The sequence below is a fragment of the Molothrus ater genome, chromosome 3 (assembly GCF_012460135.2).
Source record: "Molothrus ater isolate BHLD 08-10-18 breed brown headed cowbird chromosome 3, BPBGC_Mater_1.1, whole genome shotgun sequence".
Lineage (NCBI taxonomy): Eukaryota > Metazoa > Chordata > Aves > Passeriformes > Icteridae > Molothrus > Molothrus ater.
In genome coordinates, this window is record NC_050480.2 from 29,865,199 (window position 1) to 29,886,979 (window position 21,781).

The following is a 21,781-nucleotide window of genomic DNA, read 5'->3' on the forward strand; positions in this document are numbered from 1 at the left end:
TTCTGATGACTGAGTGTGTGTGTGTGTGTGTAATGAGGTAATGTAGCTCATTTCTGTCTTCTCACTCTTTATTCACCATCTAGCATCTAGAATTTTCTATATTTTAAACTGCAGTGGATTAAAGGAAATAGATGTGGAACCAGAATTCAGATCTACAATTAATTTTGAGATCTTGTCTGACATTCTTTTCACTTCATATTTCCTGTCTGGGGAAATGCTATTACAGCATCTAGGTACATTTAAGTGCTGTTATGTTTAAGTGTTATACAAAACCAGTATAAAAAATATTCATACCAAGCCCAAAGAGCTGTATTTCAAACTTCACAAAAGCACTTTGATAACTAAGTTACAATTCTTTTCTTTTTAAAGGTTTGAGAAGAGGAGACTGATTAAACCCAGCATTATGTTGGCAGACGGGAGAGACAAAACAGGTTTCTTTTCATTTAAGTCATGAGGAATATCAAGTGGCAAATGCCTTTTTTGCCCACCCTAGCTATATGATAAAAATCAAAAGACAGTGTTCTGAATTTTTGAAGTTTTAAAACAGTTTCCAAACTTTGACTTTGGAATCAGATCAAAGTTCTGAACATGGCAAAGCAATCCTACCAAGAGTGCTCATTGGGTGTTATCTTCCAAAAGCAGTAAAATAGCTCATGTCTGTTTTCTGTTACAATGATTTCACTAAATATCTGACATTCACTGCTGACATTGAACTAGTGAGGGATTTTTTTTCTCTGTTTTCCCTCAAATTGAAGTTTCTTGTGAAATGATGAGGAACATTTCAGAGTTGTGATAGAAATATTAATAACTCTACTTTGTCCAATTTTAAATATGTTTGAATATAGAGCACTTCAGCATATAAAGCAGGAACATAAGTGCTAGTGTCGGAGAACTCTTTAGCATGCACTGCTGAATATACAAATGCACACGTTTCAAAACCACACAGACATGAAAATTTGCAATTGAGAAGCTAAAGGAGTTCAATAAAAAGACAGAAAAAATTCTTTATGTCTAATGGCAAAGTACCCTGATGCTGCTATTTTAGGCAAGAAAATTAATGATCATTTTTTACAAAGGAAGCACTTCTTCTCTGTACTTTAGAACTGATTAGTAAATGGATATGCAGAAAGCTGTCTATGGAATTAGAGAAATATGAATCTGTGCACTTCAATCTATTTTATACATGTTCTGCACGACCTCAACAAAACTAGATCTAATGCTCCCTCAGCTCCATTGAACTAATTAAGCTAGGTCATTATATTAATAATGGGTTGCCCTTCTGTCTGCATTTATGGCACTTAGCAAGTCAGTGTGAGTATGAACACTTATCTCACAAAGGAGAGAGCTCCTGACAATGAATTAGATTAATCCATCAAGAGAATTAATGTGACTTGATTACTGTTGATACCTGAAGAAGCTGGCATACACAAACAAGTATCTGCAGCTGTAGGAAGCAAGCAACAACACTGCACACAACTGGGCAAGGCCCCGAGCCTGCACTATTGAGCAAGGAGGTGGCTGACACCAAGACTGATGTGGCACATGCAAAGGGTGCCACAGGACATAAATGTTGCTATCAATGCTTTGGTTAAGTCAGCTGGGTTGGTATTTTGCCACAAATCGTTCTAATGCTGTCTGTCATGTAAAAATACCTAATCTAACTAGTTTTCACTTCTCTTCCTTTCTTAAGGGGCATGAAAGAGTGAACATATTTGAAAATTAATTAGCAAAAACTCTGCAGTCACCACCTCAAAAGTATAAAATCAAGGGCATTTTGGGCATGGCTTTGCCAGCTTTCTTGTTCTGTCAATTTTTTCACCTCCTTCAGTTCACTTGCTGATAGAGTGCCATAGACAAAGTGCCTAATGGCTTGGAACCTTAGCTCCTTAAGCTTATGATACTTGGCTGAGAACAGAATACAATGATTCTTCTCTGTCATAAATATTAAAATATAACAAAAAGTTGATTTCTGGGATAGAAGAAAAGGTTTCAAAATCGCTGAAGTGGAAATTTATAAAGAAAAAAGGTTCTCTTCTTGGCAGAGAGAAATACGCATGTGAACTGCTTTATATTATGATTTAGTATGAAACAAGTTAAAAAAAAATTAAGTTTTTAAAGTGATCTTAATGCTGCCTCCTAGAAGTTGATGGGCAGTTCCAGAACTTCCTTCATAAAGAATGCAGCTTTAGAGATCTATCAATAGCACCCAACATTTTTGATTCATCATTCATCGTTGTTCTGTGGCACAAGCGAAGAAATACTCGACTCGTAGTCTCACATCTACAAACCCACTATATTCAATCTGTTTTTCTCATAAATAGGGGAAGGCATGAAGTGATTCAAGTCCCACAGAAGTGTTCTTCAGCCTGTCCATGTCCCCTCTGCCCTCCTAACCACAGGCTGAGGATCCAAAGATTAAGCTTGGTGAACTGCCAAGATCTTCTGCAGGCACTGGAGTAGGGAACAAATTGTTCATATGGTTTGTTAAACAAACAAAATGAAATGTCTATACAATTAAGCTGTTTGTTTCAAACAGGATATATTGAAGTAATTCAAGACTTTATGGATACAAATTTGTTTAGGTATTTATCCACAGTGTAATGCTCATTTAGAGATTAAGTTACTGGAGTGCTCTTGAGCTTCAAAGGCATAATTCATGGCACTCTTCTATGTTTCCTAACAACACATGGCAGTATAGGCAGCCCTATAAAATAGCCATAAAATACCTACTTGGATGCATAATAGCAAATACATACTAAACCCAGTAAATCTTGAGTAAACTCTGACAACATAGGAATCACTGGATGCAGCTTGCAAAGTTGATATTTTATATATTATTCACATAAAACTATTACTTTGACTAATGAGGTCTATAGAACAAGGAGCTCTTTCCATGAAGAAGAGGAAGGAAAAAAAAAAGGGGGGAGTAAAATAAAACAAAATAAATAAAAATAAAATAAAATAAAATAATGTCCTGTGCAGGGTATCTTAAAACATTTTTGACTGTTATTTCAAAATCAAATTTCCACAAATAAAGAGAAAAATTTTATTCATTGCGGCACTCTCTGCAAAGTCGGAAGGTTAAAAGAAAGTCATTTTGTAACCAAGCATAAAATAGGCATTTGAAAAATTATTTAGCTGGGAAAAACACAATTTTTTCCACATTAAGATAACTTAAGAACACCCAAATTGATTTTTATTAGACTTCTCATATTCACTTCTGAGCTGACACATGCATGAGACATTCAGCCCCAAAGGTCACTTCTGAGAAGGCTATAAGTAACTGGAAACAGCACTGCAGGATGAAATGATGGCTCATTGCTGACTATTACTGCTGGAGAGTGATAGATATTTTACTCCTGAGGCTAAGAGACAGATTCTGTAAATAAATTTTTATTTCTTGGCAGTGCCGATAGCTGGAACATGATGTGATAGAGCTGGTTTTCCCAATGTTATTATTTGACTTAAAGAGACTGCAGGATGGATGCTGGCAAGGCCCCTGGGCCTATGTTGGAGGGAGCCCACCCCAAGCTTTTCTCCAGGGCCATCAGAGAGGGGCACAGGGTGAGCCCTGGCTCCAGGCACCACATGGTGAGGGGCAAAGCCCAGTGTGGTGCTCTCCTCCTCCTCCTCGCTGCCCTGCCCCAGCTGCTCAGCGCTCTGCTAAAACCTCTGCTCGAAAACCCAACGCAAATGGCACTGGTCAGCTGTGAGCACCTCGTTCCCCCTTCCCAGGCTTTGGTCACTGCATGCTTTATTCTCTCCATCCCCTCTTCTTTTTGGTGCCAACATTAGTCACTGAGGTTGTTCAACCCAGAGAAGAGCTGGCTTGCGGGAGGCTGTAGCCAGGTAAGCATCAGCTTCTTCTCCCAGGCAACCAGCGACAGGGCAGGAGGGCACAGCCTCAGGCTGCGCCAGAGGAGGTTTAGGTTGGCTGGGAGGAGGAATTTCTTCACAAAGGGTCTGATTAGACGCTGGAATGGCCTGCCCAGGGAGGTGGTGAAGTCACCATCTCTAGAGGTGTTCAAGAAATGGCTGGACGTGGCATTTAATGCCATCATCTATTTGATTTGGTGTTCGGTCAAGGGTGGACTCTAATTCAGACGCTTTTTCCAAAATAATAATTGTGTGAAAACAAAACACGAGGGGTCTCTGGTGAATTACAGCTTTTCTCCAGAGAGACCCGCCGGCTCTGCTGCCCATCCCGGATGGCGAGGAGGGGCTGACCGGCTGCCTGCGGCTCCCCATGGTGGCACCGACCCCAGCCCCTTTCGCAGCGCCCCGTTCCGCGGCCCCGCCTCTCCCGGGCCGTCACGGGCCTGGCGCAGGCGCGGCTCGGCCATGGCGGCCACCGTGGAGCGGCGCCTCGCCGAGTTCCGTGCCGCCCGCCGCAGCGCTGCCGCCGCTCCGCGTCCAGTCGAGCCGCCGGGAAAGGAGGCGGCTCCGGAGGCCGCCGAGGGACCACGGGCAGCCGCAGAGGGCCCGAGCGGCGGCGCTCAGGTGAGCGCCGAGGAGGGCGGGGCGGGGGGTGCGGCGGCCGGCCGGTGCCTGACGCCGCTCTCCCCGCCGCCTCCGCAGGTCCGGCCCGGAGCGGCGGCCGCTCCGCTGTGGGCGCGCCCGCTGCTGCTGAAGGTGCTGCTGTGGGCCGTGCTGCTGGCACTGTTCGCCGAGCTGGAGCTCGGGCTGCCCTACTTCGTCCTCTCCCTGCTCTACTGGATGTACGCCGGCACCCGCGGCCCCGCCGAGCGGCGGCCCGGCGAGCTCAGCGCCTACTCCGTCTTCAACCCCGGCTGCGCCGCCATCGCCGGGACGCTGACGGCCGAGCAGCTGGAGCGGGAGCTGCACTACCGGCCCGCCGCGGGCAGCTAGCGCCGGGCCCGGCGGGGACTGCGCTGGGCTGGGCCGGGATTGCCGCCGCGCCGGGCCGGCCCCGCCGCCGCCGCCGCCGCGCCGAGGAAGGGCCGGGGCTCGGGGGAATGAAATGGGGTTTGTTCCTATGCAGAAAAGCACCTGAGCCTTACTGCTGGCCCCGTGTCCCGCGGCGCCGGCCGGTCCCGAATAAAGCCGTAGCAAAGCCTGCGCTCTGGTCTCGTTTCCTGGGGCCGGGCAGCTGTTTCGGGGCCCCGAGAGGCATGGCCTTGTCACAGCTGCGGCTGCCAGCGTGTCACCTGCAGGGCTTCAGCTCCCGAGAGCTTTGCCACAGGTGACAGACACGAAGGCTGGCGTTTGACGACACCTGCCGTAGAAGGGCTTGCTGCTGCTCTCCCCTGCACCGGCTGGAAACCTCATGGTGAAGAAACGACGAGCAGCAATAGCCATATACCTAAAATAGGCTGCTGCTTTGGTTTGCAGTGGTGTCTTTCACCTAACACAAACATCAGATTATAATTCCCTTTTTGCTTCATATTACAGTTTTCGTAACTGTAAGCTGAAAAATACTTATTCTTGGCAGGTGTATTTGTATGATCCACTTCTGTTTTTAATATGTAGGTCATTGCATTGAGCCAGACCTGCTCAGCAAAGTGGTAGTCACCTCTGCTTAAAGCATGGGAAAAAAACATGGGTGTGGCATTTGAGAACATGTTTTAGTGTTCTAAAACATGTTCTATGGTGGTGCAGCTACATAGACAGTTGGACTTGATCTTTAAGGTCTTTACCAACCATAACAATTTTATGATTCATTAAGTCATCATTTTGAAGAGCAGCTGCTAGAACTTGTGTCTCTGAGGACAGAGTTAAGAAGAAAAGTCACCAATTGGTCTTTCAGTCCTGGTCCACTATGTCTTTTCTAATTTAACAGCTAAACACATTGTTAAGTGTTTTCAACACAAGTTTCATCACTGGTTGTAGAAACAAAAGAAAGTGGTGCTTTGAATTTAGCTGGACTAGTAAGAGAGTAATAAAGCACATGTAATATGTTAACACTGATAAGCATCTCTCAGTAGCTCTCCAGAGCACTCTCACAGTTTTTATCTTGGGCTGTTGTATAAATTCCAAGTCCTGCTATTTGAAGGCAAAAAATTTGTCATTTGCACATATTCTGTCATCCTCCAGTAACGCCCCCCGAGAGTTTTCATTATTCTTACTGATTCCTTTTGACTCTATAACATGCAGCATTTTCTATTTGATTAACATATGCTCAGCAGGGTCAAACACCTCTAGGTAGTGGACACACAGTTGCACATATAAAGCACTGTTTCCCTGAAAGAACCACAGAATCTTTCCATTCTTAAAAAGTATTCTAGTAACAGGGTAAAAAGTAGTTAGATGATACTCAAAACACCTGTAAGCAATGGAATTTTGTGAGTTGAAACTTTATTCACAACAATAAAAATAAACATCAGCATAGTGTTTATGGGGAGTTGATAGTCTGACATCTTGTACAGTTCAGTTCTGTGGGTATTTTTTAAAACAAGGAAATACATGCAAATAAATATTAAATATAAGGCAAGATCAATGAAATTATAAAAATTCATAGCAGCAATGCTGGAAATAAAGTTTTCACTTGCTATACACTCTAGCTGCATTATGTCCAGGTGGATTTATAGACTCTTGTATTTAATGCTTCATGAAACAAGTTACCACAATAAGTGAGCATGAAGCCAAAAGGCACAATAAAAACTGACACAGTTCATCTCTTCCAGTGCTTCGTGTTGGTTTGCTTATTTCATGCTACTCAAATAAATGTACATTACACATTGTGAAATGGAGATGGCATGAATAACAAAGGCTTGTGAAAGGTCTTACTGAAGTAGATAAAATATGATGGAGAAATTGGCACTGAGGCCTTGCTCAGTCTTAAATACACAAATATATTGTAAATACTGTAATTCTGCTTGGTGTTAATTACTTCCACTGAGTTGTTTTGAGAGGGGATTTAAAAAGGTTTGAACTAATGAGAGCTTAATTAGAGGGGGGGAAAATTTCCTCTACAGCCTTCTGCTTGGCTAAGACCTCACTTTGTTACCTTACTTTTCTCTTGTATTCTAACAAAGCAGAAGTCACCAAGTTAACAAGTTATTCCTGTGGGCCCAAAGCCCTCAGTTCACAAATGAGTAGGAGGGACAAGAACAGCTTACTAATTCAAAAGCACATCAAGCTGTTGAATCTTGCTTGTGACAGCAGCTAAGTAAAGGTTTGTTACCACACATGGAAGTGCTCTCTATTCCTATGTCTGTCCTCTTTAATTTGTTACACACCCTTGTTTGTCCAGCACTTCAGTGGGTTAGAACACTTCTGTAACTTCCTGTTGTCACAGCAAAACTATCATCTTGCCAACAGCTGTGCAAGCAGAAACTTTTTTTCCCAGGTTTGCACGCAACTAAGTAGGACCTGGCATCCACTCTTGAATATTAATGAGTGAAATTATTCCCACCAGTGTGCATTAAGCCACAGCTGTAAAGTGCATCTGTCACCATGCTGCCCTTCCACCTACCAGTGACAATCTTTAGTACTTTTTTTCTATTCTTAGCACTTCAGGATAGACATTAGATAGAAACATCAAGCATACTCTGTACCTAAACTACCTCTGTACCAGGAAACTAATTCATTAACTTGCAGGACAGCAGTTAACACCTGCATGTAGTAGACAAGTATTGTACTGATGGTCACACAGCACAGAAGCTAGTTATTAAATATACAGAAGAACCCGAAGTGCTTCATTCCAAAGTCAGCTTTGCAAACGACGTTAAGAGAGGGAAGGCCTGGAAGCAGCCTGCAGAGAAGCCAGCATGCTGGAGACACATAAGCCAGCCTGAGAACTGTGGTGGATTTCTGCAAACATGTCTTTCTCCCTGGAGCTCAATTACTAGCATTAGAGCAGAAGGTGGTAACACATCCTCTTTAATTCAATTCTAACCTTATGATTGCAGAACTAATCCATGCTGTTGGCAATTAGGATTCTAATACAATGATTAAATAATCCCATGCAAAGCAATCTAGCTTCAGGCAGGAAAGATGCTGAGTTACATCCCAGAATATCCAGTCCACTTTCTTGGCAATAGGGACTGTGAATGCAAGTGCAAAGAGACTTGAGAATAGGGAGGGTTATTTCTGCTGAGTCGTTGTAACTGCTTTGCCATGGAAGTTACTTATTACAAAAAAATCTGTGAGCAGGGAGATTCTCAGAGCTTGTCTTTGGCACTTCGCCTCTTTGTTGTAAAGGGAGCCCAAGTAAGAGTAAAGATGTGCAAAGCTTTTTATTAAGTGATGCAACCTATCACATCAGGCTTGTAGAGGTACTTCTGCTTGTCCCCAGCAACTCTTGTCAAGGTCAGGGAGCAAACACACTACACAGTGCAGATGCAGTCACTGCATGAGCCCTTGTTGTTTTAAACAGACAGAAAAAAAGCTCACGGAGTTCAGGATTTTTTTTTTGGAGCTGTTGGTTTTGTTTGTTTTTTTTTTTTTTTTTTTTTCTTTTTTGGAATGCCGCTGATGGGAAGCTGGCAGGCGCTGGAGGACGGCAGCCCACCCCGGGAAGGGGGCGGGAGCTGTCCTTGGTTCTGAACCCGCGCCCTGCGCCAGGGCCACCTCCCCCTCCGCGCGAGGGTGCCTTGCGTCACAGGAGAGAAGGACCAAGGCCGGAGGGGAAACAAAAGTGAGCACACACTGCCAACTACCGAATCTTTGCAATGAGGAGAGGTCTGCTGAGACCAGCAGTGGCCGCAAGCTGACTTCTCTCTGTGCGCTTGCACCCACAAGGAGCGGCGTAAAGCTCAGACAAGGAAAGGTTCTCTTGAAACACAATCCATCACCCCATCCCCATGAACACCTGTGTGCCCACCAGGTGGGCATCCTAGCACTGGCAATGGAAGGGCTGTGCACGCAGGGCACATTTCCATCCGTGTCAACAGAAATAATGTGCACCTATTCCAAGCAGAGGAGGTACCTCACAGATACTGCATTTTTGTTTTGTTTGGGTTTTTACACTTTTTGAAGCGAAGCTTGAAGATAGCATTCAGAAGTGTTCACTACATTACCTGCTGTATATTGACAGACCTTCAGGACGCTGTTCTTCACCTACCCAGAAAACAGATTAGCATATTTTCAACTTTAACTTTGGGAAACCCCTGCTACAAAACTGATTCTTCCCTGAAACACAAGTTGTGTCCCACTAAATAATTTTTTTCTAAAAATGGTGATGGCACCTTACCCTATCCCCAGAAAAGTCTAAATGTATTTTCTGGCAATAATCATATTCTATATCCTTGTAATTTAATCAGTCGATCACTCAGTTCACCCACTCAACAGTAATAAGCCATTGACCCTGTGGTTTCAGACTGGATCAATGCAACGCTTAAGTTTTGGACCCCCGGAGGCCTTGTGTGCAAGTAGAAAAAAACTCTTTTAACTTACTTTAGACATGACCAATTTTTCCTCTGATGTGTTCATTACATTAGCAGATTGCTTTCCCTAGAAACCTTTGTCCAACAGCCTGAAGGCGATGAGCAGCACATGCTTAAGTTTCTTGCTGGAGATGGCAAACTTAAGCCACTTGCTTGGGTATTTAACGGTTTTCAGGTAGATGATACAGTTCATTGTTCTCCATCTGATTCACCTGCAGAAATCTCAGCTGAATGTGGCCTGACAAGTGGCAGCATAGACACTGCTGCCTACTGTGCCCCCACTGCTGATGCTGTTGGCTGGACACTTCAGAGGTTTCATACTGCTGTCTCTCTGGACATACAAGTGTTCCAACCTCCAGCGCTCCCAGCTTTTCCGAAACTCCATCTGAACCTAACAGAAACAAAGAAGGAAACAAAAGGAATGAATGTAGAACTAATCAGCTCTTTAAATGACTCCATCAGAAAACAGCAAGGATACCACCTACTAAGAAAAACTGGAAGTGCTTTAAACCTGCAATATTATTGCTTCCAATTATCCAATTATCTCATTAATCCATTATAGGCCATTCCACATTTAAAATAATGATGACATTCATTTTTACTTGTAGAGAAAAAGCTCTTCTATGCACCAGAAAATCTTACCTTCATTATTTTGCTCTAAATGTATTCACTTGCAATTACTGATTGGACTCTATGCCCTACCAGTACTAACAATTAAACTGACTTTGCTTATCAGCCACGAAACAGCTGAAAAGACTGACTTTCTTCTCAATATTGCACCACAGGTATTCTTAAGAGTTCTAACTTCTGGTTTGATTTAAACATTATTATGTCCTGGATTATTTTTGTTCTTTGAATATTTATGTGGGTTCTTTTTATTTCATAAAAAAACTGTATGCCTATTCAGAATTGAAAACAACAATTAAGCAAGTTAGAGACTGAACTTGTTTCCCTTTTAAATAGAAATTACAGTTTCTCATTCCAGACACTAGCTTTTCTTGAAGCTATGAAGTATGCTTATCTAGTCCCAGGTTCTGGGTCAAACTGTGTAACCTCTGCACAGGTTTGGAAGTTTATCCAGGATTGTGTAACTCCTAACCAAGAACAGAATTAGATCTTCCTGTTCCACAGGCAAAGTTCTTGCCACTTGGCTGAAGTAAGAACCTCCATTAGCTTTTAACACATAAGGCAGAGGACATAAAATTTCACACTTGTTACTCTAGATAAAGGCAGGAGCGCAACCACAGTAATAAGTTCATTATGGTGTGTACTTCAGTCCGGAAATAAGTTCACTGTAGGTGGGTCACTTAAGGGAGCCTTCTCTGGAAAGATGCTTTTTCTTTTATTTTAGGGTCTCATACTGAGTACCAAGAGACTAAGTAGGTTGACGGCAGTTTCAGCACAGGTTTGTCATCATGCCCAGGCTGTTGAAACCTTCATATTTCTGAGGGAAACCTCCTAGGGAACCAGCTGCTGTATGTCCGCTTTCTTTGCTTGCGAAAGACTGAATTTGAGAGGCAGTCCTAAAAAAGGAGCAAAGCCTTACAAAATTAATTGTCTTCCCCTGATGGGTGCCTCTATCAGGGCTTGTCAGCTCTGGCCTACAGCCCTTCTACTGAATGTCCTGGTGGAACCAGCTGCATCTCTGTGTTTCTGACAATCTGTCAGAATCCAGAATCTAACCTCCACTGTCACAACCAAATGGGTCAGAAGGAAAGATGCTGAGACAGATGCTTGTATTCTACCATGGTAAGGGGGGTTTGTTGTGTCAAAAGGTGCACAAAGACCCAAAGAAAGACAGCGTGTCTGGGATAGCTTGGCATAGAACAATGAGGGAGAATGGTCAGACAAAGGCAGAAATGCAGGAACCACAGTGTCTGCAGGAAAATAATTGACCATATTACTGTTCCAGTACTTGGCATCTTTTGTGGGCATGGAAGCATAAGGCAGCACTGGGAAAAAGCTGTTGTAGGCATTTACCGGCAAATCCTGAATGAAAGCATGACTGTAGTGACTGGCTGAGTAAGTAAATGAGCAATAGAAATAGGTACCTTTAGGTCAGTCAAAGGAAGGAAATGAGTCTGTACTCCAGCTGGACATGACAGTATTGAGCTATGATACAAACAGCCTGCAAAACTGAGATAAAATGAATGGAAGACCTGAACAAAAGACTGTAGGAATGGGTCTTTCTTAGGAACAGATATGACTGGCATAATATCAGTTATCAGGAGTTTTCTCTCCAGGGGTTAGGAAGAGGGTAGGGAGCAGGTCTGCTGCCTGTGTGGAATTGAGTCTTTGCCTAAATAGCTTTGAATGTATAAGCAAGGGAATTAATTAAGACTAATTTTGCAGAGGCAGTTCCGAGCACAGAAGTAGATCTACAGATCTTTCAGCAAAATGCTTATCCTACTAACTTTCCTGTGTTGATAAGATTCCCCAAAAATAAGCTATACAGGAAAATGATACCAAGAACAAAGCCCCCATGATGTGCTGACATTGGCTGGGGTAGAGTTAATTTTCTTCACAGCAGCTAGTATGGGGCTGTGTTTTGTATTTGTGCTGGAAACGGTGTTGGCAATTATAGAGATGCTTTTGTTTTTGCTAAGCAGGACTTGCACAGTGCCAAGGCCTTTTCAGCTTCTCATACCACCCTGACAGCAGGCAGGCTGCAGGTGTGCAAGAATCTGGGAGGACACCCACTTGCCAGTGGGAAGTGGTAAATGAACTCCACATTTTGCTTTGCTTTACCTATTAAATTGTCTTTATCTCGACCCAAGAGTTTTCGCACTTTTAGTCCTTCAATTCTCTTCCCCATCCCACCAACGTGGAATGAGCAAGTGGCTGCATGGCTGCACAGTGCGTAGTTGCTGGAGGTTAAACCACGACACGTGAGACAGGGGAAGAAAAATTTTTATGTAGGGTATTTTAGAAGAAAATGGAAAGAGGGGGGACAACTTGAAAAACATGGTCATGGAGGTTAAGGCTGGAGAAGATCTCTCACAGAGAGCTCTTGATTGAGCTTTATGCAGCTAATGGGGAAGGAAGTTGACAGTGTAGCAATGAATCTGGAATCTAATTATAAAAAATGCCTAAATTTTGGCAAAAAATATCTCAGCAAGTGATAGTGAAAGGAAAGCAGATCTAAAATGTGACGGAACTAAGCTGATGGAAGAATTTAATTAATAGTCTGTATAGAGAATGAAAAGAAATTAAAAGCAAAAGGGAGGATTGGCCAGTATTTAAAGAACTCAGAAGTCCTGGCACCAGGACAGATTCTTTCAAGTAAAAGAGACTGAATTCTACTTCCATTGTGACCAGAAGGCAAAAAGGAGAACCAAGGCTACAGAGAATGAAATCTGAACCATCTTCAACCAAGTGGTGGAAAAAGGCAACACCTCTGTAGTTTAAAGTATTTCTTATGGAAAGCAGCACTAACAGCAGAAAAACTGGTCATATTAAGCCTAGCTCATTTTGCAAAGAACATTGGTGGTAACAGGCAATCTCATGAGACCCTACTGTTGGCTTCAGAGCAAGTTCAGAGAAAATCCAGAATCTTTCAGGCAAAGTAAGACTGAAATATGTGCAAATTCTATTTTTTTTTTTAAGAAGTAAATATTAGAAAAGGACATTAATATCACTTCTATCTTCATTTCTACTATTGATCTGTGCATCAAGACTTGCAAGGAACTTTCATTCTGTATGGTTAAAGAAAAAGGAGTCAATGAGTCACAGATAAAAATAAAATGTAGGCCACATTGCAAACAAGGATAGCCTTTGGACACATACAGTGTGTCAGAAAACAGTTTCTCATTTAGCTGAGGAAAAGAATTCTCATCTAGTTTAGAACAGACTTTACTTAACCAAACTCTTTGTAAAGATTTTTGTAAAGATTTTTTTTTATGGACACTGATGACCAGGCTTCACAAAATCCTACTCCCACTCTTTGAACAAGAGTTGGAACAGGCAAAATAATTCATCCTAGATTGTCAGTGAAGCTGAACTCATTGTGTTTAGGCTTTATGAACTACATTACAAAGGCAAAAGAATTATAGTAACAAGAGATTTGGAGCATTTCTTAGAAGCATAGGTAAGCTATTACACAGTAAGCTCCCTCAAATGAAACAAGGGTGCCTGTTTGAGAGCTTGTAATAAAGTTTGGATTATGATGTAACTTTGCTGTTATTTCATGTGAAGGAAGTTATTGAGCATTACACATGAGAGGCCTGGCTGCAGCTGCACAAGGGATTTGTGAGCAAACACCAAGGTGAATCAAAAGAAATATATGATTCACCAGCAGACAGTGCTGCATCTCAGGATTGAAGCACACCTGTAAAGCCATACAAGGAATTTGAAACAAATATTCTCTAATTCATGATACACAGCAAATGACATTCATTACCAACAGCAAAGCCTGCTGCTACTCACCTCTGATTTTGGTAAGCAATACAATTAATAGATTCACTTCACTAAAATCTTACCCACAACCTACAAAACTGAGCAGACTCCTGAAAGGCTTAATTCAGGATGCTTGTTGCTTTCCTGTTGACTCCAGCCTGGCCCTAATGATAGAAATAGCACATTCTTCTACTGATTCCAATTCCCTGATGAGGCCTGTCTCTCAATAAGTGATCTTGAATAGCCATGTCATAGTTAAAAGTAGATTTATTGTGAGTGTAAAACATATTGATGTGCATTTAATTTAGTAATGTAGTGACTAAATGAGTAGTGTTTACTTCCCTTACAAACCTGGCTGCCAAGTGAATGAATAATAATCACTTAGAAGGTAACACGAGAGATTTCTGTAATACTGAAACAGAACAATACCCTTTCCCACTAGAGGGCTGCGATTCAACAGAACCCACAGAAGATGGTACTAGCAATCAATTAATTCAAAGCTAAAGGTTCACTTCTTCTGGGTCTGTGAGTTTACCACTCTGTGAGGTTCAGTTTTAATGAGAGAGTGATGATGCATTCAAACAGCTGGGCCAGAGGGAAACCAAATGAAACCAAACTGTACAGTAATAGCCACGAGGATTCTCCAACTTCACCAGCAAGCTGAGCTGAGTTCATAGAATAAAAACAAGCAAATAAAAAGCAAGTAAAAGCAAAACACAGCAAATAAAATAAGACAGATTAAGAGCAGCTGTAATTCTTAATTAAAGAATCCACCAGTGCAAACTACACAACTGTAAGAAAGACTGTTTGTGAGATTCCACATCTACGAATAGTGACCATAAATTATACTGCCTGAATTCCTTCCAAACACATTTGTCTGATGAGTTATCCCACAGAGCTGTGCAGGGAAGGTTCTGTAAAAGACAAAAAAGTCCTGAACAAGGACAATTTAGCAGTTCAAGACCATTTTCAATTTCCTTTTCCTATACTGTATGCTGATAAGGCAAATTGGAACAAAATAGTATCTCTCTTACCTCATTATTGATGAAACAGTAAAGAATTGCAACCATCAGCCCCTGAAATCAACAAAAACCAGAATAGTGAGCAGAGCAGTTTCCTTACTTTGCCAAACTCAGTTGCAAAGGGCTAGAGGCTCCACACTGACATGTTTCTGATAAGACTGAAAGGTGGAGAATTCTTGGTCCCTGTCAACTCTGATGGGAGAGCAGAGGTTTGACCAAACTATGTCTCAAAGCACATGATCTTGGGAAAAAGGAGTTGTTGTTTTCTTCAATCTGTTATTTTTGTCTAGTGATTTCTTTCCCCTTCTTCCTTACAAAGCAAAGGTTTCAAGTCTTAAACACTTCATAAGTAAGTAATTCACAGTGGCCTTAAATATAGCTCTGTGCTTGATAAACAGGGAATGAGTGAGTGTGCAAGGAAACAGAATAATGATTTCCTTACACAAGGATACTCATTTGAAATGGCTTTACCTAAGGGAACAGTTAAATAAAAATCACAATAAGCCTATGCCCTCCTCACATGCAGTTACAGCTGGAGACAGCTACCTCTCCCAGCACAGATTTTCCAAGGAGCATCAGAAACACTGGAGAAAGCACAAAATGTGCTTTCAGCAACACCACTGTACAATTACAGGAAATCACAGACAATTTTGTTATTGCCCTGAGGTGAACCATAAGAAATTAATATTAATATGTGGACAGGAATACCAGCTTACTGTAGTAAAATTGGCTCTTAAAAATTAGTCCTTACACTTTCCCTTCCACTGTCATAATTCTGTAACATCCAATGCTAAACTGAGAATTATAAGGAACATAAGCATGCAATGAATGAAAGAGAAAGCAGGTCCTCAAATAGCTGTTAAAAAAGATCTTATGCCCATGGGCACACTGTGAGTGCTACCTGGAAGGAAGCAAAGGAGAGCTCAGTAAAAAGCTTCACGAAGCGCAGCATCCCTCTGGCATGCTCGTCAGTAATAAAGGCAAAGATGACCTCATGGGTCCCCAGCAGTGGGATCAGAGTCAGCGTAGACTTGGCCAACCTAAGATCACAAAGAAATTAAAGATCCATCACTGCCACTGAATAGACCATTGTTGATTCAAATGATCCCTGGGAGTCAACCTTACTGCATTCTGTTTCTGACATGGTTTCAACTTTCCTAAGTCACTGCACCACTTTGTGACGCAGGGTCCTCTTCAAGAGGCTGCAGGATAAAAACCTCCTCAAAATAACCTTAGTAAGTTCCTACAAGTTTTAACCTCCCCTACCACTTCACTGCAGACCATTTATTGGTGACAGAAAAGTTCTGTATCCAGCTACTGGCTGTATTTCACCTGGAAAATCTTCCATGTGCTTTCTTGTACCTGTGATATCTTTCCTCTGTATTCTTTTCTCCACCTCTAATTGGGCAAGACAACCAAAACCTACCTTCTTGATGTCATGAAAGACATAATCTATCAATAACTGGAATTCTTAAAAAATATCTTGGCAAAGGGAGGAGTACTTGGGTATTCCTTCCCAGCTCTCTGGGTGTGTTAAATCTTCTAAACATTGTAACTATCTGTAACTGCAGAACACTTTGTCAAAGCAATCAAACTGTCTTAAAATGAGTGATGGCAAGGTCAAAAACAGAGCTAGCAAAGGATGAAAGACAAACCAATCTGAAAGAAATGATTCTTCACTTGTGAGAGAGTTCAAGATACACAACCACAGGAAAAAAATCACAAGAATGATCCTTAACTCTCTTTTGATGGACATACATGTCAGCCATCCAAAAGGATAGTGAAAGATGCCTGGGGATCATGTGGGAGTTTCCTGGGCCACAAAACTCACCAACATCCCACAACAACCTGTCTTGAGACAAGCCTGTACATACAAAATCACTCAATCAGCAGGGCTGTCAGACCTTTGTAGATCTTGTGTGCCTGAGGGCTATTGGCTGCTATTCTGAATTATGTCACCATTCAGGTTGGAAGGCACCTCTGGAAGTCTCTAGCCCAACTCCAGTTCACAGCAGGTTACTCAAGGCTGTGCCCAGCCAAGTTTTGAGTATCTCCAAGGTCCTCCAAAGCCCCTCTGGACCTCTCTTTCAGCTTCAGACCACTCTGACTGTGAATTTATTTTCACCTGACATGCAAGGGGAATTTCTCTTTCTATAACTTGTGACATTTGCCCTTGTCCTTTCACTGTGACCCTCTGAAAGTACTCCATTTTCTATACAAGTGGGCTTGGAATCAAAGCCTCCAGCTCAAACAAGTCCTCATCTTTGATTTGAACTCTAAAGACACATTAAGATTTCCAAAATTTCATGTGAGGTAGAGGAGGTAGGTAACACACACGTCAACTCTACACTGATAAGAAATCACCAAAATATATGCTGTGTCTTGTTTAGAAGACTGCAGCATTGAAATACAATGTAAAATAGTTTAGTGACAGCAGCAGTCCAGATACCACAGCATGTAGCTCCACACTTCAAAAGCTAACTTTTTATTCTTACATCGTTTCCAGACTGCAATACAAATGTCAAGATGGACAAATGAAGGATGCAACTATGAATCTTAGCAAGGGGATTAAGTAACAGGGAGAATACAGACAGGGATAGACTGACTACAAACCAAAAATTGAATTTATCTGTGATAGCCCTGACATTTCTCTTGAAATATCTCATGCATTCAAGATTGAAAGTTTTCCAATAACAACTGGCAAGAAGAACAAGGAGCAAAACTCAAAATGATCCCATCTTATCTTACTTGAAGTGAAAGCTTTTATTTCTATCAACTCATATTTCTATGTTCAAATTAGAATAAGATAGGATATTTCACCTGGGAGGAACCTATGGTAACCACCTGTTCAGAACTTAAAGCAAGTTCTTAAGGGCACTGTCCAAATGCCTCTTAAGCACTGACAGGTTTGGGGCATTGACCACCTCTCTAGGAAGCCTGTTCCAGGGTTTGAGCATCCTCTCAGTAAAGAAATGTTTCCTGATGTCCAATCTGAACCTCCCTCGGTGCAGCTGTGAACCATTCCCATGTCCTGTGGTACCCTGGAGAAGAGCTCAGCACCTCCCTCTCTACTTCGACTCCTCAGAAGGCTGTAGAAGAGAACAAGGTCATCCCTCAGAGCCCTCTTCTCCAAACCAGGCAAGTCAGAAGTTCTCAGCCACTCCTCACAGGACATTCCTTCCAGCCCTTACACCAGCTTTGCTGCCCTCCTCTGGGTAATTTCAAGGACTCTAACATTCAGTACTTGCATGTGCTGCAGGTATTTTAAAAATAACTGCTTACTTAATATTCCTTTAGTCTAATGGAAGACTGTAGAGTGACAGTCATCGAGCCTTCTGTTTATAGCACAGGTGAAATACCTGCCCTAGTTTCCCTGAGACTTTTCTGTGGACTGACTGTCCAAGCAGTTACACCAATGCATGACACCATACCTGTGCATTACTCAAGGGTCTTTAACCACCTTGGTCAACCCACTCCTTCCACATATGTCCTTGTCTGCTTCTATTCTGATGAGCATGAAAAGCATCAGACCACCTTAAGACATACCTGCATTTTATGTCAGTTTTGCACATCAAATTAGCCTGCAGTTTGGAGATGATGATGCATATAACTCTGATGAAGATGAGGAAATTCACCTGGAGAAATGGAAGAAGAATTTATATTACCATCAATAAACCCATGCACATAAGTATTCCAAAAGGCTGGTTTGTGTACGCATGTGTAGCTCTCTGTGCATCCTGCTATGAAGCAGCTGCAGAATTTGCCACAGAACTCAACTCCTTGCCAAGGAATTGTGGTCTAAATGTGAATGCACAAGCCACCCTTGAAAACACAGGTACTTCATTATACAAAGCAGAGGGCCCCAGTTACTCTCTGAGGAGTGAGACACAGTAAAGGTGTGGCCCATTTGCCTTGTCTGGAGTTCTGAGCCAGACACAGTATTGTGCCTGCAGAACATTTCTACACAATGCCACACATTTTGCAGCTCTTTTGTAGCCCAGTGTTTGACATAGTATCTTTAGTCTCCCTGAACTACCTTCCACACCTCCTGCTCACAGGGGAGTTAAAGGGACTGCTGCAGCATGCTGTTCTGTTATCATGTCCTGCCACTACAACATGACAGCTTGTGGCCAAATTAAATAAACAAAATGCTAGTCTGGAATTTCAGTGACAGAAACCAACTTGGCTTCATAAAATCACATTTCTGAATGAAAATGTCAACAGCCTCAAAGGTTATTAGCCTTTGGAGATGCACAATGGCCACATGTGCATCCTTGTACCATATTGTGCTGTTCTCAGGGAAATGTGCCATCTCACAGCACACGTCTCAGACTCACCCCAATGGCAATGAGAATGGGCAGTCTGATGATCAGCCAGTAATTCATGTTATAGTTTCTGGTCCAGCAACTAGTAGGAGGACAAAAAAAAGGAGGTTAAGGAAAACTTGCAGTATATTACAAAAATCTCTTTCTTTTCATTCTGTTCCAGCAATGCAGATGGAAAACAATATTAAGGACTAGATACCAGGAAAGCACATCATGCTGACATGGAAACAGATGCAGCTGCTTCTGAGAAACACTGAATGTTCTGTACTATTGCAGCTATCATAATCCAGCTGGATACTACTCACTGGCCTTTCTTGTCCACTAATGGCTAGCTCTCTTCCACAATTTGCTATGAATTATCATCCATTAATTGTGAAGATTTACTCCATTAAAACCAAGGTCAAATTTGTCATTTGGCTGAAAGAAGGAGTGGGGGGAATCTGTTCGAGTCTGATCTTTCTGCTGTCATTCTTAGCTTCCTCATCCTGCACTAGTTTTTATTATTCTTCAGTCTCTAATGTCAGATCACCTTATTTAATTGCTTGTTAGTTTTTATCCCATTACTTACCATCATTATTGTCATAACAATATTGAGATCAGTCACCTATTTTATCTGTCCTTATTTTCAAAAAGGAGTTACTCATTTCAACCATGGGAAAGCAATTGCAGCTGCAAACTCCAGCTCCTTTGGTGCATATGCACAAGGTTTCAGGCCCACTGGGAGTTTTAAAAATTATAAACAAGTGAAATCAAAAATGGGAGCAACAGTAACTTTTGCTGACCTGAGCCCTCTGCCAAATAAGTAGCCTGCTGCAGCAATATAATACTTCATTTACTGCATGAGTCTCATTTAAGCTTTCAAAATTCCTGTCTCCTTGAGCAATACGGGAGAAAAATGACAAGAAAAGTCATGGCAGCCACAGTTTGGGATCACTGGTCTGAAGTGAACCTTAAACTGAGGGTTTGTACATCTAGTTCCTTTCCTCTGGCCTCAGCCAGCCACCACCACTGCTTGAGGGCCATGTCTGTGTAGGATCGCCCAGGTGTTAGGGCAGTGCTCACATGCCACTTGGCTTGTTGCTGCAGTGACAGCATTCTTAATACTTCTGTGAAATTACTTTGTTAGCTTCTTGCTTAGCATTACTCAGAAGCAACAAACACCAGTAAAGACAGCAGTTTACTGAGCTATACAGGCTGGGAAACAAACCAGGAAACAGCACTACATAAAACATAGGTTTCTTCCCAAAAAAAGTTTCTCTTCAGCTCCAGATCTGTTCTGCCAAGACATACATATACACAATTTTCCCTAAGGCTTCTTAACAGACCTATGAACGTTCAGCTTGGGTGATGCTGGTGGAGCTGAAACCCTCCCCAGCCTTGTAGTGGGACAGTCTAAGAGCAAAGAGCAAATCATGCAGACCTGGGAGGGATCCATGCTACAAGCACACACCCCTCATGTGCTCACTTACTAGAGAGGAAAGCCCAGCAGCTTGGCTGTGGCAAGTCCACATTCCCTTGCAGGGACTGCAAGTCCAAGAAGGGCCCAGGATACTGTTTGTCCTTCAATTTCAATTTAATGCTTACAAAAAGCGTATTATTGCTACCAGCAGCTCTACAGCCTCCAATTCAATTGCATTTTAGGTATTGGACAAAAAAGGTGTGCAGACTGGTGCAGTCAGCATACCTGAGCCAGAATCTCAGTTACAGAACTTCTTAATTGGTACACATGAGTGGGAGCCAGCTTCATGGAGCCTTTGAAATTAATTTTATTTGAACACTTCAAGACTGATGGGATAATAGGCATAGCTGGAAGTTGAGTTCCAATTTTCTCACTAGCTGCACTAGATGCCGAGGTAATTAAAAAAAAATCTTTATAATAACAGAGGCTGAGAAACAATTCTTTACATTAACTCTGCTACGTTTCTGTGTTAATTTGCTTCCTGTGGCACACATCCATTTTAGCAACCTTTAAATTTATACAAATATGTGCAATAAAAAAACCTTTACAGGTCAATTAAGGTGTCATGGCTATTGAAGCATCCACAAAATAAAACTGGTAGATCTCTACATGACTTCTGGCCCATCTGTGCTTTGTGTGATTGCCACACTGATAAATACACCAATATCTATTGTGCTTGGGATCTATCCCAACAGTTTGCTCAGCACCTCTCAGAAGATGCTTGGCAACTAATAGCCTCAGACCCGTGAATGGAGAATTTGTCCAATGAAAAAAATGCTAGTGGGATGTTTCTGCCTTTGCTTACCAATCCAGTATTCTCCTTCTAGAAGTGAAAACACTGAATTTTTACCTTGAATTGCTACAGGTGAATGGAAAAAAAAAGAGATTGAAGGCTGACTGTTTTGCTCCCATACTTAATTGCAGAGAGAAGCAAAAATGTGTAAGTATCAGCTTTTTAGGCACAGTCTAATAACTAAGAACAACAGCTTGCCTTTAATTGTATTTATAATTTAGACAAAATATTTTTGAATTGTTCACTTTTCAAAACACTAATTGTGTTCTAAGGGAGTTTATACTTTCACATGTAAGGAAAGAAGAAGGCAGTGTGCAACCAACCAAGTCTTGCAGGCTTCAGTCCTTTACTCAAATGGCTACGTTCACAGGACTGCCTCAGATTCCTAGCCCTGACCACATTTATTTCCTGTTATTCTTCATAGCCAGGGAAGTAGTTAA

General features: G+C 42.0%; 2 protein-coding genes across 2 annotated transcripts in view; one reads left to right on the top strand and one right to left on the bottom strand.

Moving 5' to 3' along the window:
- Positions 1-4,329: 4,329 nt before the first annotated feature.
- Positions 4,330-6,643, top strand: SAYSD1 (SAYSVFN motif domain containing 1). The gene is made up of 2 exons (XM_036379759.2): positions 4,330-4,500; positions 4,579-6,643. Exons 1-2 carry the CDS (start codon positions 4,342-4,344, stop codon positions 4,867-4,869), a joined length of 450 nt encoding a protein of 149 aa, XP_036235652.2. The 5' UTR covers positions 4,330-4,341; the 3' UTR covers positions 4,870-6,643.
- Positions 6,294-21,781, bottom strand: part of GLP1R (glucagon like peptide 1 receptor) — an 81,109-nt gene continuing 65,621 nt past the window's right edge. The window contains exons 9-13 of the mRNA XM_036380782.2: positions 19,102-19,171; positions 18,311-18,399; positions 15,666-15,804; positions 14,777-14,818; positions 6,294-9,738 (exon numbers count right to left, since the gene is read on the bottom strand). Of these exons, the coding sequence (XP_036236675.1) occupies positions 9,571-9,738; positions 14,777-14,818; positions 15,666-15,804; positions 18,311-18,399; positions 19,102-19,171 (508 nt within the window). The 3' untranslated portion in view covers positions 6,294-9,570. The remainder of the gene's footprint in view (positions 9,739-14,776; positions 14,819-15,665; positions 15,805-18,310; positions 18,400-19,101; positions 19,172-21,781) is intronic.

What these genes read in the sequence shown, in the direction of transcription:
- SAYSD1 (XM_036379759.2), top strand. Translation starts at nt 4,342, where the DNA reads ATGGCGGCCACCGTGGAGCGGCGCCTCGCCGAGTTCCGTGCCGCCCGC. An exon ending in GCCCGAGCGGCGGCGCTCAG is followed by an intron (nt 4,501 to 4,578) that starts GTGAGCGCCGAG and finishes CCGCCTCCGCAG; the next exon opens with GTCCGGCCCGGAGCGGCGGC.